General features: G+C 44.4%; 1 protein-coding gene across 1 annotated transcript; it reads left to right on the forward strand.

Moving 5' to 3' along the window:
• Positions 1-5,260: 5,260 nt before the first annotated feature.
• wasla (WASP like actin nucleation promoting factor a) lies at positions 5,261-15,542 on the forward strand. The gene is made up of 10 exons (XM_068603840.1): positions 5,261-5,746; positions 7,839-7,970; positions 8,167-8,253; positions 8,341-8,437; positions 10,968-11,181; positions 11,985-12,027; positions 12,765-12,918; positions 13,737-14,392; positions 14,505-14,613; positions 14,875-15,542. Exons 1-10 carry the CDS (start codon positions 5,642-5,644, stop codon positions 14,934-14,936), a joined length of 1,659 nt encoding a protein of 552 aa, XP_068459941.1. The 5' UTR covers positions 5,261-5,641; the 3' UTR covers positions 14,937-15,542.
• Positions 15,543-16,500: the final 958 nt, after the last annotated feature.

Raw genomic sequence — 16,500 nt, forward strand, 5'->3', positions numbered from 1 at the left:
TTACGTTGCATTGATACGTTGCATTGATATGTTGCATTGTTACATTGCATTGTTAGATTGCATTGTTACATTGCGCTGTGTGTTATGTTACATGATGTTATGTGCGGTTGTTCATTATTTCAACACAAACCTTCTAACCATAAGTAGTTGTGTTGCTTACAACAACGTACAGTGCTAACATTTAAAATATATATATTTCAGAATTTTAGTTTAGGATATTTAAATGACACTTTTGTAATTTATGTTACTGTATTAAAGTATACAGTTTAACTAGTTCTCCCCTGTAATACATGAACAATGCTTCTCCTTTATTTCCATATCTTTCGTACAGAGTTCTCATTCTCAAAGGAATTAGCAGAAACATGGGAACATGGAAAGGTGAGCAGCGTTTTCAACCAACTCAACGGGTGTTGAAGTCAACATTAACTTATTCTAATGCCCTTTGAAATGAACCGTATCCAGATCTGCCCCTCATGGTTTGAGAAGAGAGAAGATGGCGTTACGGTTTTTTGACGTACCTTCTCGTCCTTGCCGACTGTGCCGAGGATCGAGGCCTCCTGCTGGGTGTTCTTCGTCTCTATTTTGTTAAACCTTAGACACAGAAGTTCTCCATCTGATGAGCTGTTGAAAGGTCTCTGTCCCTGTTGTCCCTCTCCCAGAATCCCTGGCTGCTCTCGGGGCAGAGATGACCCACTATTGTTGGACTGGCCCCTCCTCGTCTGTGCCAACAGGACCTTCATTTACTGGAGCAAACGGCAGAGGATTTAGACGGTAAACATACGTGTCCTAAACTGGCATTCTCACTCCTCACCACCAGGGGGCGAATCCTCTGGTTGTATAGAAGTCTATGCTTCATGTGTTGAAGCTGCATTCTCTCTCCTGACCACCAGGGGGCGACCGCTCTGGTTGTATAGAAGTCTATGCTTCATGTGTTAAAACTGCATTCTCTCTCCTGACCACTAGGGGGCGACTCCTCTGGTTGTATAGAAGTCTATGCTTCATGTGTTAAAACTGCATTCTCTCTCCTGACCACCAGGGGGCGACTCCTCTGGTTGTATAGAAGTCTATGCTTCATGTGTTAAAGCTGCATTCTCTCTCCTGACCACCAGGGGGCGACTCCTCTGGTTGTATAGAAGTCTATGCTTCATGTGTTGAAGCTGCATTCTCTCACCTGACCACTAGGGGGCGACCTCTCTGGTTGTATAGAAGTCTATATAAGTGACTCTACTTCTCTCTTGATGTATTCCCTCAGTAAACATTGTAAACATGAGTTTATTTGGGACTCCACATTGCATTTCAAAAATTTAATTAGAATTTAAATCACCAACTACCACATTCCAGAGACATTTAAAACCAGGCACCAGAAGTTTAATAGTATGAAAAGTTTAATTATCTGGATTTTTTCATAATTTATCTATATTTATCCATTAAATTATGTTGTAAATTATGAGCTCAAACAGCTGTACAACCACATTTCCAGGACCAAATAATATATTTTTTGTTTTCGCCAGGAACAGAAAAAATGTTTCTACTTTAATAAACATTGGCCACAGTCAAATAAAAAAACCAAAAAAAACATCTGTGTATAATATAATATATAACTCCCTAATTTCCCTGACACAGCATCAGTGACTTTAGTTGATTCCCGACACGGTCGTTGACCCCTGAAAAGATGTTTTGCTGCTTCCAGCTGAGAAAACATTATTATTACCCAGAGTACAGCTTCTCCTCTGCATCAGCACTGCAGAAATGTCCAGAATCATCAGTTTATGTGCTGCACAAACTCCACAGAGTTGACTTTGATCACCTGAAACCTCAAAGCCCTGACGAGATTAAACATTTGGGTTATTATGTGCTTCCAAGTCCAACTCAGCGTTCCCTCTTTTAACTGCAACAAGTTACTGCAAGTTGCTCGTTTGAACTCTTTGAGCTGGTTTAAATGACTCGTAGATGAGAGGAATCTGTTTGTCCTTGCACATAATGTTATGTTCCAAGGTCCCGCTACCTTCGCTGGTTGTCGGGGAGCTAGCGGAAGGAGCTAGCGGGGGACTAGCAGCGGCGCTAGCTGACTACAGCGGGGAGCTAGCGGGGACTAGTAGCGGCTTGTAACCCGACTTATGCGGTGTATTGACCATCCTTGAAAGGTGAATCTGCTGGAGACGAATACACGTTTGACTGGGAGGCGGGATGAATGTCCAGACGTCGTGAAGGAGGGAGACATGCTGTCGTTTAATTGCGGGGGATTAACGGGGCCACATTTTCAGACTGTTACTCCTCACAGACGCTCGAAGTGTCATCTGTAATCTCGGAGTAACCAACTAGTCGCCGTGGGAAGCGGCCGCTCGCCGCAGAGCGGCCGCTCGCCGCAGAGCGGCCGCGGTTGTGGGATCTGTGATTGAACTCAAACAGGAAACGCTGCAGACAGACAGGACGACTCCCATCATGCCGATCTGCAGCAGCAGCAAGCTTTGATTCGATTTCACTGGCGGACTGAGAGCAGACAGGCCGGGTCACGTCTGGGCCGCAGAGGAGCATTCTGGGTATTAGAAGGCGTCAATACAGATGGCCACGTTCACTTGAACCTTGTTTTGGATCACTGATGCTAGAATTTCAATTGTGACGACGAAGAAGAGGTCTGGAAAAGTCTGTAAATAGATAAATAAGGCTGTAAATAAATAAGTGTAAATATTCTCCATGTATTACATTTAAATAAAACAAAAATATACTTAAAAATTGTGATTCAGAAAATTGTATTCGTGCTTGTGTGTAATGGGGGATATATAAATGCATATATATATATATATATATATATATATATATATATATATATATATATATAGCAGGGCCACAGTATATTCACACCGATGCATACATATATATATATATATGTATATACATATACATATATATATATATATACATATATATATATATATATATATATATATATATATATATATATATATACATATATATATATATATATATATATATATATATATATATATATATATATATATATATATATATATATATATATAACATGTATGCATCGGTGTGAATATACTGTGGCCCTGCGCTGTGCTCTTTGGGTCTCTAGCACCATCTAGTGGTTTTATCCCATCAGAGACTTCAACAACTTAACAAACCTTTTCACTCCGTTTCAGTCTAAATAACTGAGGTGCTTCCTTTTAAAATTGCAACCAAATCCCCAAAAGAGGATCAGGATTATTGATGAACTGACCTGCAGTAACAGGAGCAGAACAACAGACCAGAATGTGACTCTGCTATGAGCGTTTCTGTGAAGGATCTTGTTTTTATCTCATCTTACTCTTTAAATATGTCAAAAAATAACTGCTTTCATTTGGAGGCTGTTCTTTGTAGTTACTTTGTGTTTCTTTGTAGTTACTTTGTGTTTCTTTGTAGTTACTTTGTGTTTCTTTGTAGTTACTTTGTGTCTCTTTATAGTTACTTTGTGTTTATTTGTAGTTACTTTGGGTCTGTTTGTAGTTACTTTGTGTCTCTCTGTTGTTACTTTGTGTCTCTTTGTTGTTACTTTGTGTTTCTTTGTTGTTACTTAGGGTCTCTTTGTAGTTACTTTGTGTCTCTTTGTTGTTACTTTGTGTTTCTTTGTTGTTACTTTGGGTCTCTTTGTAGTTACTTTGTGTCTCTTTGTTGTTACTTTGTGTTTCTTTGTTGTTACTTTGGGTCTCTTTGTCGTTACTTTGTTTCTCTTTCTCAATCACCGTGTGCCTCTTTGAAGTATCTGACTCTGGGGCTCTGGATCAGTGTTGTTGTGACTTTTTACTCAAACCAAACAAATGTGAACCTCATGGTGGCGCTAGAGGAAGGGTCCTCAAAGTCATCAGGATTCGTTATCTGAGAATCGTGACGATATGCAACAAATGTTCAGCTCGTACATCCAGTAGATGTCCAGATATTTCACAGAAAAGGTGTAAACTTTGACCTGATGGAGCACCAAAAGCATTAGAAAGCATCCACTGGGGACCAAGAATGTTTGGTCCAGACTGAACTCAACTATTGCATAAATTGATATGATATTTTACACAGTCTGGACCAGCCAGCAGCACGACTAAATAAATATAAATGTCTTCTGATCACATTGTCATGACATGCCGTGATTGAAAACTTGCTCTCCAGAAGATGAACCCTTTATAATGAAAAGACTCCATCCCCTTTCCTTTGGAGACAACCTGCCCGTTCGCGTCTTCACTACTGGTCATCTTCTGAGAACAGGTATTTGTGAATGTGCTGCTTTAACTCTTCTTGTTTGGCCTCCGCTCAGCGGTTCACAAAGCAGAGCGTAGAAGCAGCTGGTCTGCGGATTAGTGCCGGACTTAATGCTGCTGACGGGCTTTAACCCCGCAGCGAGACCCGCAAGGACGCCAACCTCCGCCGACCTCCATCTGCCGGCGCCGCCTCTATGGCCCTCCTCCTGGTTTCATAGAGTGAACCGATGGGACTTTAGGAATTTGTGTAGGAATGTCAGGGACCTTGCCTGTGGTTGTTGATCTTGCTCTGTAACAAAGTCCAGGTTGCAGCAACAGATTAACGTAGCCATTAATATGCATTCATTCACTAAAGCTTTATTTATTCATTGTGTTTCGGTGAGAGTTGTTTACTCTGTGTTAGGGATTAAATGCTCTCTGTTTTACTGCAGGTCTTCTATCAGTGCTGGCTAACACATTTCATCAATTAATCCACTACTTTATATTTTTTAATTCAATCAGTTAATTATTTTTTGTATTTTAATGTATGCATTTAATACGATACAATTATTTTTGTACCGCCTAGTTATGTTACAATATTTATATATTTTTGTATTATTTAAAAAGATATATATTATTTAAAAATATTCAACAGTTTATAAGTTATTTATGAAGAAGAGCGTCTTATTTACTTCTTTTTTTAAAGTCCACCATTTGGCTCCTCCCCTTTCTACGTCACAGCCCCTCGCCCCTCCCCTTCCCTCCGCAGAGCTGCATTCCTGCCGCCACGTCGGACCGAACCATTTCATTTCTGTCCTGTGTAGTGGCATTTAAACGTCACAATTTACCTCAAAACACACATCCATACGTAGTTTCACGTGAACATGAACGTTGAATTACATAATTCCGCGTGTGTGTTCGCCTACATTACAATAATTACACATAACAGCAAAAGTTTTACCTCCACACACACGCACATACGCAAACACCCCTCTCCCTGCTCTGTAAAGTGGTCTGCCCCGCATGGCTGCCATGTTGGATGTACGCATCGCTGCTGCATCTGCAGGAGTTTCCGAATGAAAGTTGAGCGTTTCTCCGCTCACGGACACGCAACAAAGTCCGCATTATTGTATTTAACTCTCAAACGGAGAACAATTTAAAGTTGCTTTCCCAAAAAAAATCAAACGGCGCGAGCCAGGGCAACGGGAAAAAGGGGGGAGTCGGGAGGACTCAGCGGACATGATCCGGCTGCAGGCCACAGCGACCGGAGCCCGCATGGATTTCTTCTAATATTTGCAGCGTTTTGCTGAGTCCTTCTCGCGGAGAACTGCGGCTTTTTTTTTTAGTTGTTGTTGCGGTGGGAGGGTGGAGGGCGGGGAGGCTGGCGCGTTGACGAGAGGAACCCAGGAGCCATGAACAACCACCCGCAGCCCCGCAGGGCGACCAACGTGGGCTCCATCCTCCTGACCCCGCAGGAGAACGACTGTCTGTTCGGGTACCTCGGCAGGAAATGCGCCGTAAGTCCTGTTCCTTTACGGTAATTAACGCGTTGCTCGTGACACCGGTGAGACTCATCTCTCACGCAGTCGTTAAAATAAATAAAGAATATAGCGACCCCCCCCCCTTTATCTGCGTTTGGTTTGCCCTTCAGCTTCAGTTGTTCAGCCCCAAAGAGATTAAACTTTACACTTTAAATACATACAGACATTAATAATAGCAACATTTAGATAATATTACAATAACATTTACACTTTATTGAATGCACAGTAGTATGTCTGAGTAAGTTTCTGTTAGAATATATCTATTTTAAATAATGTATGTGTTTATTTGTGCAATTATGGACACAAAAAAAAGTTTGATGACTGATTAGTAACATTAAATTAGCTCACTGGACATCAAATACAGCCAAACATGAATAATACCAACATTAAGATCATATTACAATAACATGTACACTGTAATACATACACAGTAGTATCTATACGAGTATGTTTCTGTTAGAATATGTGTTTGTACACTTGTAATGTATATATATATATTGTGTGTGTGTGTGTGTGTGTGTGTGTGTGTGTGTGTGTGTGTTTGTTTTCACAAACAAGGGCTGGAGATGCATCACATTGAACATTTAACAATAAACAGAGTGCAATAAATGAGAGCATGAATATTTACAATTGAATCTCCAGTAGAATATATAATTAAACTTACATGTATTTTCTTTTATTTATACATAAACACATTTCTATTATTAAATGTGAGGTTTATTTCTGTGCGCTCAGCTGTTTCCTTCCAATTGAAGGCAAATAACCAAGTTTATGAGGAGAAAAAGAAAACAATGCAACCAATAAAAACATTAAAATCACAGGTTGTTACTGTCATTTATATTTATTTATACATATATATGTGTATATATATATATATACACTAAGTCATTTCTATCACTCAAAGTGAGGTTTATTTTTGTGCGCTCAGCTGTTTCCTTCCTATCGAAGTCCATAAAACAAGTTTATGAAGAAAAAAAGGAAAACAATGTAACCAATAAAAACATTAAATCAGTTATTTACTGTAATTTCCATTCATTTATTCATTCATTTATAAATATATAAAATAATGTCCATAAATGTACCCTGACAGAGTTAGAGAACTGAAAGCTGGATCTAGGATGTAACGTTTGGTTTTCTTTGAAGAAAAAAAAAACACAATTTCAGAGGTTTTTTTTAGAAACGAGCGTCCTTAAATGAAGAAGCTAATGAGCTAATCCGGCTCAAACTGCATTAAAATAAAACCACCAGCTGGACTTCATGTTGACTTCTGATGGATTATCAATCTTTTGATGGGGTACGCTCCTTTATTCTGAGCCTTCGGAGACAGTTTAAAGTTGTTCTTTTCATGAGTAAGTCACTTAAACAAAGGCTGCAGCCGATGACGCGTCTTCAAATAATCCTCTTGGCTAATTTCTTTTTGTTCTCTTGTGTCTTTTCAAAAGGTTTCCACAGGTAATAATGACCATGAATGTTCAGTTTTCAACAATATAAAAAGGAGAAAGATCTAAATACTTAAATGTCTACCAAAATAATGATAAACTGTGGGTTTGACTGCAGAGCGTCTGCAGTGTTTGTGGCCGCGTACTTTCCCTGATTGAGGCGTTTATCTGGCCGACCTTTTGACCTTTTCCCCCGTGTGATGCTTTCACGGCGGAAGGCGTTGCTCTCTTCCGACCTTCGCTCGTAAATCTTAGGAGGAGGGAAGAGGAGAAACCCGGGTGGCGTTTCCTCCTCCTCCTCTTCCTCCTCGGCGGCTGGAGTTACTTTCTCTTTCAGCCGAGGGTTCAATGCTTCTGCAGACCAAAAAAAAACACACACAACAGGAGACGGGCCGGAGCAGCTGGGCTCCGTTTCCTGTCCCACGGAAGTGAAGGTCAAACACAGCGGAGGAATGTCAAGCAGCTGATGCTCTGCTTTACTTTGAGGGCGTTCGTCCACAGTCCTCTGGTTGTATAGAAGTCTCTGCCTCATGTGTCAAAGCTGCATTCTCTCTCCTGACCACCAGCGTGCGACTCCTCTGGTTGTATAGAAGTCTCTGCCTCATGCACATGTTTCTTTGCGGGTCCAGACTCTGTGCTCGGCGGTGGTCCAGGTCTACGGCGCCGAGAGGAGCTGCTGGGTGAAGCGGTGCTGCGGCGTGGTCTGCCTGGTGAAGGACAACCCGCAGAGGTCCTACTTCATCCGAGTGTTCGACATCAAGGTGAGCGGCGGGCGACGGGGTCGCATCCCGGGGAGGGCGGCGAGGGCGGGGTCGTCTCCACACGACTCCACTTTAATGTTCACCAATGAAAGTCGCTTGTAACGTGTGTGTGTGTGTGTGTGTGTGTGTGTGTGTGGGTGGGTGTGTGGGGGTGTGTGTGTGTGTGTGTGTGTGTGTGTGTGTGTGTGTGTTGCAGGAAGGGAGAACCACCTTCGAACAGGAGCTTTACCACAACTTCTCCATCAGCAGCTCCAGGTCCTACTTCGTCTCGTTTACAGGAGACGTGAGTGTGCAGTTTTTCTCTTGAATAAAATAAATCACCTTCCTCCTCCTCATCTTCTCTTCCTCCTCCTCCTCTTCCTCCTCTCAGACATGTCAGATCGGTTTGAACTTTGCCAGCGAAGAAGAGGCCAAAAGATTCAGAGCCGCCATCAACGACCTGCTCAACCGACGGCAACGCAAGACCGGTACGTTTAGAGTGTGTGTGTGTGTGTGTGTGTCTCTCTCTCTCTCTGTGTGTGTGTCTCTCTCTCTCTGTGTGTGTGTGTGTTTGTGTCTCTCTCTCTCTCTCTGTGACCTTTCACACCTTTCTCAGACTGCAAAACACTCTCTCTCTCTTCTGCAAACAAACATTCTCGGTCCTCAACCCGTGGTCCGCGTCGCTCCACTCGGCCCGACAGCTGAACGCAGCGAAAGGGGGAGGAGCCACGGAGCCGCTGCGACGTGATTGGCTAACGGGGGCGGATCGTCCAATGAGTCGTTAACGTCAGTAGGAAAGAAGTCGGCCGCTCGTCGTAATTATAGAAAATAAAGTGAAGGATTTTACGCTCAAATTCTGACTGTGATCGTAAACTATTTATCCACGGATTTAAACCAAATAATCAAGAAATGGCCCCAATCTGCAAAAATAAATTAAATAAATAGTTGCGATCCGTTTAATTTTTTCTCAGAAATCGGTGAAACCTGTCGAGGTTACTTCATATGAATGCATATGAAATCAAAAGGGAATTGAGGACCAGAGCTTCGGGACGCTTCTTCCTTCTCTTCTCGGCTTCAGCTCCTCTCAAACTGTGATGATGATGATGAGGAAGAGGACGAAGCTCCTTTTCTTTCTCCTCCTCATGATGAAGGCTTCCTCTCTCTGTCTGACGTCTTGTTTTCCGGCGGCGGCCATGTTTCCTCTCCCTCTCCTCTCTCAACTCGTTTTTATTACGTGTCGATTTTGCTCGAAAACTATGATTTGTTTTAATTTAAGTTATCTTTTCCCTTTTGCAGAGAAGCGAGGTGACCCTGAATCCGGTACGTTGACATCGTCGCTTCAGGTTCTCTCTGCTTCATCCTCCGGGGTCTGTTTTCTGTTTCTGCTCTACAAAATCCCGTCCGACATATTTGTAGTCTTCTCAGAGGTCCGACTGGACTACAAAGCTTCGCTATCTGGCCGTCGTTGTAACCTCCCGTCAGGTTACCCCCCCTCTCCCTCTGTGCCATATGTAGACCACATGGCCTCGGTTGTCGCTCCCTTTAAACCCCGTCAGCGGTGCACGTTCGGGCCGTAATCCGGTAATCCCGCCGGCTGCTGCTGAACATTTCAGTTTTGTTTGTTTACTCGATTAACTTGTGTGTTTGTTTGTTTCCGTGGGAGGAAAAGGCCCCGTGAGTCAGCATCAACGGTTAAAAGATGACTCTGGTGGGTCTTGGTACTGCGCCCAAAACCTCCAGACTTCTGTTGTTGACGGGTATATTATTAATTCAGAAGCGTGAATGTTTATACACAACAATCAAACTGTAAATCGGGGATTCGATCGCAGCGTTTTTGAAGAAGCTCTGAGGAAACAACGATAACAAGGACACGCGTCGCATTAACTGTCGTAACGATGCGTTCAGGTGCTGCTCGGTAAAGATCTGCATTGGACAAAAGGTGTATTTGTAACGCTACGATGTTGTGTTCAAATGCGGTCTCGTAAAATGTCATTTCTGGAGAGAAGCTTTGTACTACGTGAGTGAAAATACTTTTTATTCATGGTTTTTGTTTTCACAGAAACAAATAGATATATGAGAGAAGAAGAGTCTTAAAATAAAAGTCTTTTCAACACAGACTTTGAGGCGAGCCCTCATTTTGGGGTCGTGGTCACAGACGTCCAGCATTCACGGAGTCCCGGGGATTTGGATTGGGGATCAGTAGTGGATTAGGTTTTGTGGAGATTAAAAGGAAGAAGAGGAGGAGGAAGAGGAAGAGGAGCTTTTTGACTATATTGATCCTTAGCTACTTGAAGTGGGAATCATCAGAGATCCCACGATACGATATTATCACAATACGATATTATCACGATACTTAAGTCACATCACAGTAATACCACGATATGATAATACCACAATCCTTAAGTCACAATATAATATTATCACAATACTTGGGTCACGATACGCAATCATGATACTTTCGTCACAATGTGGTATTATCATAAAACTTATGTCAATATACAATATTGGCACAATACTTAAGTTACGATACTTACATAATATCACGATACTTGCGTCACGGTGCTATATTATCACGATACGATATTATCACGATGTGGCGTTAGCATGATGCTTAAGTCACGGTACGATATTATCACAATACTTAAGATTGTATACGATAATATCACGATACTTGCGTCACGGTATTATATTATCATAATACTTAAGTTAATATACAATATTGGCACAATACTTAAGTTACGATACTAACATAATATCACGATACTTGCGTCACGGTGCTATATTATCACGATACGATATTATCACGATACGATATTATCACGATACTACATTATCACGATACGATATTATCACGATACGATATTATCACGATACGATATTATCACGATACGATATTATCACAATACGATATTATCACGATACTACATTATCTCGATGCGATATTATCACGATACGATATTATCACGATGTGGCATTAGCATGATGCTAAAGTCACAGTCCCATATCATCACGATACAGGTCCAGCTCTGCACATCGCCACGGTGGACATCAAGAACCCGGAGATAAACAACGTCCGATTCCACAACTCCCACGGCCACCAGCAGCCGCCGCCGCAGCCGTACCAGCTCAACAACATGCGCAGCCACAGCGGGCTGAGCCGCAAGGACAAGAAGCCCAAAGGCAAGAAGAAGAAGCTGACCAAGGCCGACATCGGCACGCCGAGCAACTTCCAGTGAGTTACTAATGTCAAAAGTTACTGGGTCCTACGTTTCCCATAATGCAACTCACCGGGCTTGTTTCATGAAATATAATTCATAATGATACATTGTATTTGTCTGGTGCTTATTAAAGCTACTTCAGGCTCTTCACAAACAGAAAGAAAAGAAGCAACAACGTTTGAAACAATGTAACAATCGCTACAAGTTATCTCTTTTATTTTGGTAGTTTTCTACCAAAATAAAACACAAAGAACAACAATGTTTCTGAAAGAAAGAAATGAATCCAGACCGGCTGACTTCAGGACGTCTCTGTCTCCATTTTCTACTGAATCCATTTAGAGCCCTTTCAAAATAAAAGCCTCTCAGAAGCTCGTGATTAGAACTCTTTCGCTTGGTCTCGTGTGAAAAAACAAGTGAACAGAAATGGCAATAAGTCTTTTTTTTAAATCAAATTGCAATAGTTATTGAGTTTTATTAAGAAGTATCTCCACGGCTTTTTTTTGTTCTCACAAACACATCGGATGACTTGAAATGTGGTCTTTAGGAAGTGTGTGTCTGTGTTGTGTGTCCGTGTGTGTGATGCCGCAGTAACACTCACTCTTCTTCATGGAAACGGTAAACATGTTACGTTGCGGTCTGAGAGCGTTCAATGACCTCTCTGTCTCTCTGACTGATGTCACTCTCACTGATGAGTGTGTGTGTGTGTCTGTGTGTGTGTGTGTGTGTGTGTGGGCTTGCTATTCGGGTGCACACGCTGAACATGCCTCTGTATATTAATGCGTGTGATCTCACCACACGTCTGTCTCGTCTTCTTCAGGCACATCGGTCACGTGGGCTGGGATCCAAACACGGGTTTTGATGTGAGTGCACACACACACACACACACACACACACACACACACTCGGCACAATAGCGACCTGTGTGGCGGCTGCATGATGACATCACACAATGGGCTCTTTTTTTTTTTTTTGCTTCCTTTTAATATTCACAAACATGTCAGAAGCTCTGGAGGCGAACTCACCGGTTTACTGCGCCGACGCTGCAAACGATCATCGTCGGATGTTCATCTCTCCGACGGTCCTCGAACGCGCCGCATAATAAGAAATATATACCGAAACCAGAAATCATTAAACTCTGAGCTCTTCAGAGCAACTACGACGTCATGATTTACTCGTCTGAGACCGACAAACCAGAGAAACTTTAAGGCGTAGCGCCTCCATGTTAGCCTCCATTATTAGCCTCCATTATTAGCACCGGCTGTGGCAGGTGTTATATAGTTAGACTCGAGTATATTTATATATTTAGTGGAGGAAGAGGGCGCATCCTGTTCACATCTTAAACATCTCATATGGTGGAAAACAAGTGTTGTTTTTCCTCCGTGCAGCGTGTAATTCCTCCTGTTGGCCACCAGGCGTCACACTGAGACTAAATGAAGTCTGAAGTTACAGGATGAACACGGTTCCTTCAAAGAAAACTACAGAATAAAACACTTCAAAATAAAACAATAGGAAGTGCTTTACAATAAAAGTACATTTTGAATGTAACTGTTGGCGCTTGTTGTGTGTTTGTTGTTGTGTGTTTGTTGTTTGTGTGCAGCTGAACAACCTGGACCCCGAGCTGAAGAACCTGTTCGACATGTGTGGGATCTCTGAGGCGCAGCTGAAGGACCGAGAGACGTCGAAGGTCATCTACGACTTCATCGAGAAGAAAGGAGGCGTGGAGGCAGTGAAGAACGAGCTGAGGAGGCAGGGTGAGGACACACACACACACACACACACACACCTCACAGAGACACACACACACACACACACAGTGAAGAACGAGCTGAGGAGGCAGGGTGAGGACACACACACACACACACACACACACACCTCACAGAGACACACACACACACACACACAGTGAAGAACGAGCTGAGGAGGCAGGGTGAGGACACACACACCTCACGGAGACACACACACACTGTAAAGAACAAGCTGAGAAGGAAGGGTGAGGACACATACACACACACACACACAGAGAAACACGCACAGAGAGACTCACACAGACACACACTCAGAGACACACACGTACACACACAGAGACACGCATATAGAGAGACACACACACACACAGAGAGAGAGAGACACGCGCACACACACACACACACACACAATGAAGAACGAGCTGAGGAGGCAGGTTGAGGACACACACACCTCACAGAGACACACACACTGTAAAGAACAAGCTGAGAAGGAAGGGTGAGGACACATACACACACACACAAACACACACACACACAGAGAGAGAGACACGCACAGAGAGACTCACACAGACACACACTCAGAGACACACGTACACACACAGAGACACACATATAGAGAGACACACAGAGAGAGAGACACGCGCACACACAAACACACACACAGAGAGACACACACTCACACAAACACGCACAGAAACACACACACACAGAGAGACACACACACAACCTCCAGAGCCCTTCAGTCTTGATCTTCTTGATCTTAAAGTCTTGCATCAGTTTGTAAAAGAGCGTGGTCTCTGACGCTGTGACTCCTCCCCCTGCAGCGCCTCCCCCACCTCCTTCTCGTGGCGGCCCTCCCCCCCCTCCTCCTCCTCCTCCTCCTCACAACTCGTCTGCTCCCCCTCTCCCTCCTCCTCCCCCATCCAGAGGAGGACGTGGAGCTCCGCCTCCTCCTCCTCCGTCCAGAGCGCCCTCCTCCGCTCCTCCCCCTCCGCCCCCCTGCAGACCTGGCGCTCTGGGAGCCCCGCCCCCTCCGCCTCCCCCCACCAGAGGTCACCAGCCCACTCCTCCTCCACCTCCCCACCACCACCACCACCTTCATCACCACCAGCAGCAGCAGCCTCCTCCTCATCCTCCTCCTCCGTCTTCCCTGCACTCCTCCTCCATCAATACCCCACAAGCCCCGCCCCCTCCACCTCCCCCATTGGCCCAGCAGTCTCCAGTCTCCGCCCCCGCTCCTCCTCCTCCGCCGCCTCCTCCCCCTCCCGTCCCGGAGCTGGACGGCGGCGGCGGCTCGGGGGTCAAAGACTCTCCTCATTCGCCGAGCCCCGGCGGGCCGACGGCGCTGCTGGAGCAGATCCGGGGAGGAACCCAGCTGAAGAAGGTGGAGCAGAACCACCGGGGCCCCGCCTCCTCCACCTCCGGCGTGGGCCGGGACGCCCTGCTGGACCAGATCCGCCAGGGCATCCAGCTCAAGAACGTAAGATTCGCCGTTTCGTTTCCCCCTCAAAAATGAACGCCGCCGCCGCCGCCGCCGCCGCCGTTCTCCCCGTGACGAACCGGAACCTCCGGCTCTTGTTTTGTGCCTCCAGGTGCCGGAGCCGCCGGAGTCCGGGACGCCGCCGCCGGCGTCGTCGGCGGGCATCGTCGGCGCTCTCATGGAAGTCATGCAGAAGAGGAGCAAAGCCATCCATTCCTCAGGTAACTGACCACAAACAGGTTAGCTTAGCTTATTAGCTTAGCACATAGCTTGGAACCTGGAGGGGGGGGGGGCGACTGCTAGCCGGGGCTCCAGAACAACAATACAGCCGGCGCTGCTTTTACTTTGAAGGCCATTTACGGGTGGAAGAACACGCCCACCTCGTCAAACCTGAAAATCTGATTGGTCGGCGTCCGGGACGATCGACCAATCAGAACGTCCGCTCCCCGTGTTCTTTAACCTGCAATCTGTTTCCCCCCTAGACGAAGACGAGGATGACGACGAAGACGAGGACTTCGAAGACGATGACGAGTGGGACGACTAGTGAAGCCCCTCCCCCCTCGTCCCCCTTCCTCTCCCCCCCCCTCCCCTTACGGCTGACACTAAATAATCCTCTTAAAATCTTCCAGCATCCAACTAACACTACGATGTAAATGTTCTATGAAGTGGCTGTTTATTTATTTTTGCTTTTTTACTGCTTTTTTTTTTTTTTTTTTACAATTTATTGTAATTAATCCGTGCAATACCTCATCGGTTAACTCGTCACACGTCATCATCCTCACCGGTAAAGACTCTTCATCATCATCATCTTCCTCACCGGTAACTACTCTTCATCTTCCTCCTCATCGGTAAAGACTCTTCATCATCTTCATCAGTAAAGACTCTTCATCCTCCTCCTCACCGGTGAAGACTCTTTATCTTCCTCCTCACCAGTAAAGACCCTTGATCATCCTCTTCCTCACCGGTAAAGACCCTTCACCCTCCTCTTCCTCAGTAGAAAGCTTAGCGTGGAGTCGCTCGCTGTGTTTCATCACCGTTGGCGTGAAACACTCGGAGTCTGACACTTTTTTTGTTTTTGAAGTTTTTATGTTTTTTCTTCTTCTTTGTTTTCGTTTTTCGCCGATGAAACAAACTGAAGATGAAGATGAAGATGAAGATGAAGATGAAGGGCGGCGTCAGCGACCAATCGGGCAGGATCCTCTTTGGCTTTGACGCGGCGGCTTCGACAACACGAGTTTCCTGATGAATTGAAGTTCGGTCGTGTTGTTTTGTTCACTAAAACAATTTCTTTTGACCAAAAAGCGGCGGCTCGGTCGCCTCTTTTTCTTTTTTAATGAAGTTTAAAAAGCTCTTAATTTGCACACAGTTCATACAGTTTAGTTACGTTTTGTGTTCTTCAGGTGTGCGTTTTAGTTTTTCTTTGTCGTTTCGAGCGAACACTTTTAAAAGCTGAAGGTTTCTCAACCTTCAAAACAAACAGAAAAACATGGCTGAGGACGCGACACACACACACACACACACACACACACACACACACACACACACACACACACACACACACACTGTGGCATTTGTGTAAAGATAGAGGTTTTGTTCTTCATGTCTGGTTGGTTGTTTTTCGTTGTGACGTCATTCCGTTACTTTCCCCGCAGGAGGGGAAACATCCAGACGCTCCGGTCGCTATTTCAAAATAAAACATCACGCAAAAGAACTTAAAAAAATAAGAATATATGAAAAATGCAATTCATCCTCTTCCACTTAACACACCATCATCTTATGCAAACGCGACTGTAAATGCCTCGTCGTGGAGGATAATTTGTTTTTTTAAAAGAGTAAATAGTAATATTAATAAACCAAATGTGGCGTTTGCGAGCGGCTTGAAGAGAAAGGACCCGGCGACCTGCCGGAGTTCAGAGGTTTGAATCCGTCCTGCAGAGGCTGAACCTGTGAAAAGGGGTTTGGGGGGGAATGAGAATACTAAATTGTATACTTAAATAAATGTTAATATTTACAGAGAAACGTCTCGTTGTGTTTGTTGGACTCAGAGGAGAAACTGCTGGTTGTCTTCTGATTTATAACAAGACACCAGAGACAGTTTTTACCAAGAA

This window comes from Clinocottus analis, unplaced genomic scaffold (assembly GCF_023055335.1).
Source record: "Clinocottus analis isolate CAN_PGR_092001 unplaced genomic scaffold, fCliAna1.0.p SCAF_6, whole genome shotgun sequence".
Taxonomy (NCBI): domain Eukaryota; kingdom Metazoa; phylum Chordata; class Actinopteri; order Perciformes; family Cottidae; genus Clinocottus; species Clinocottus analis.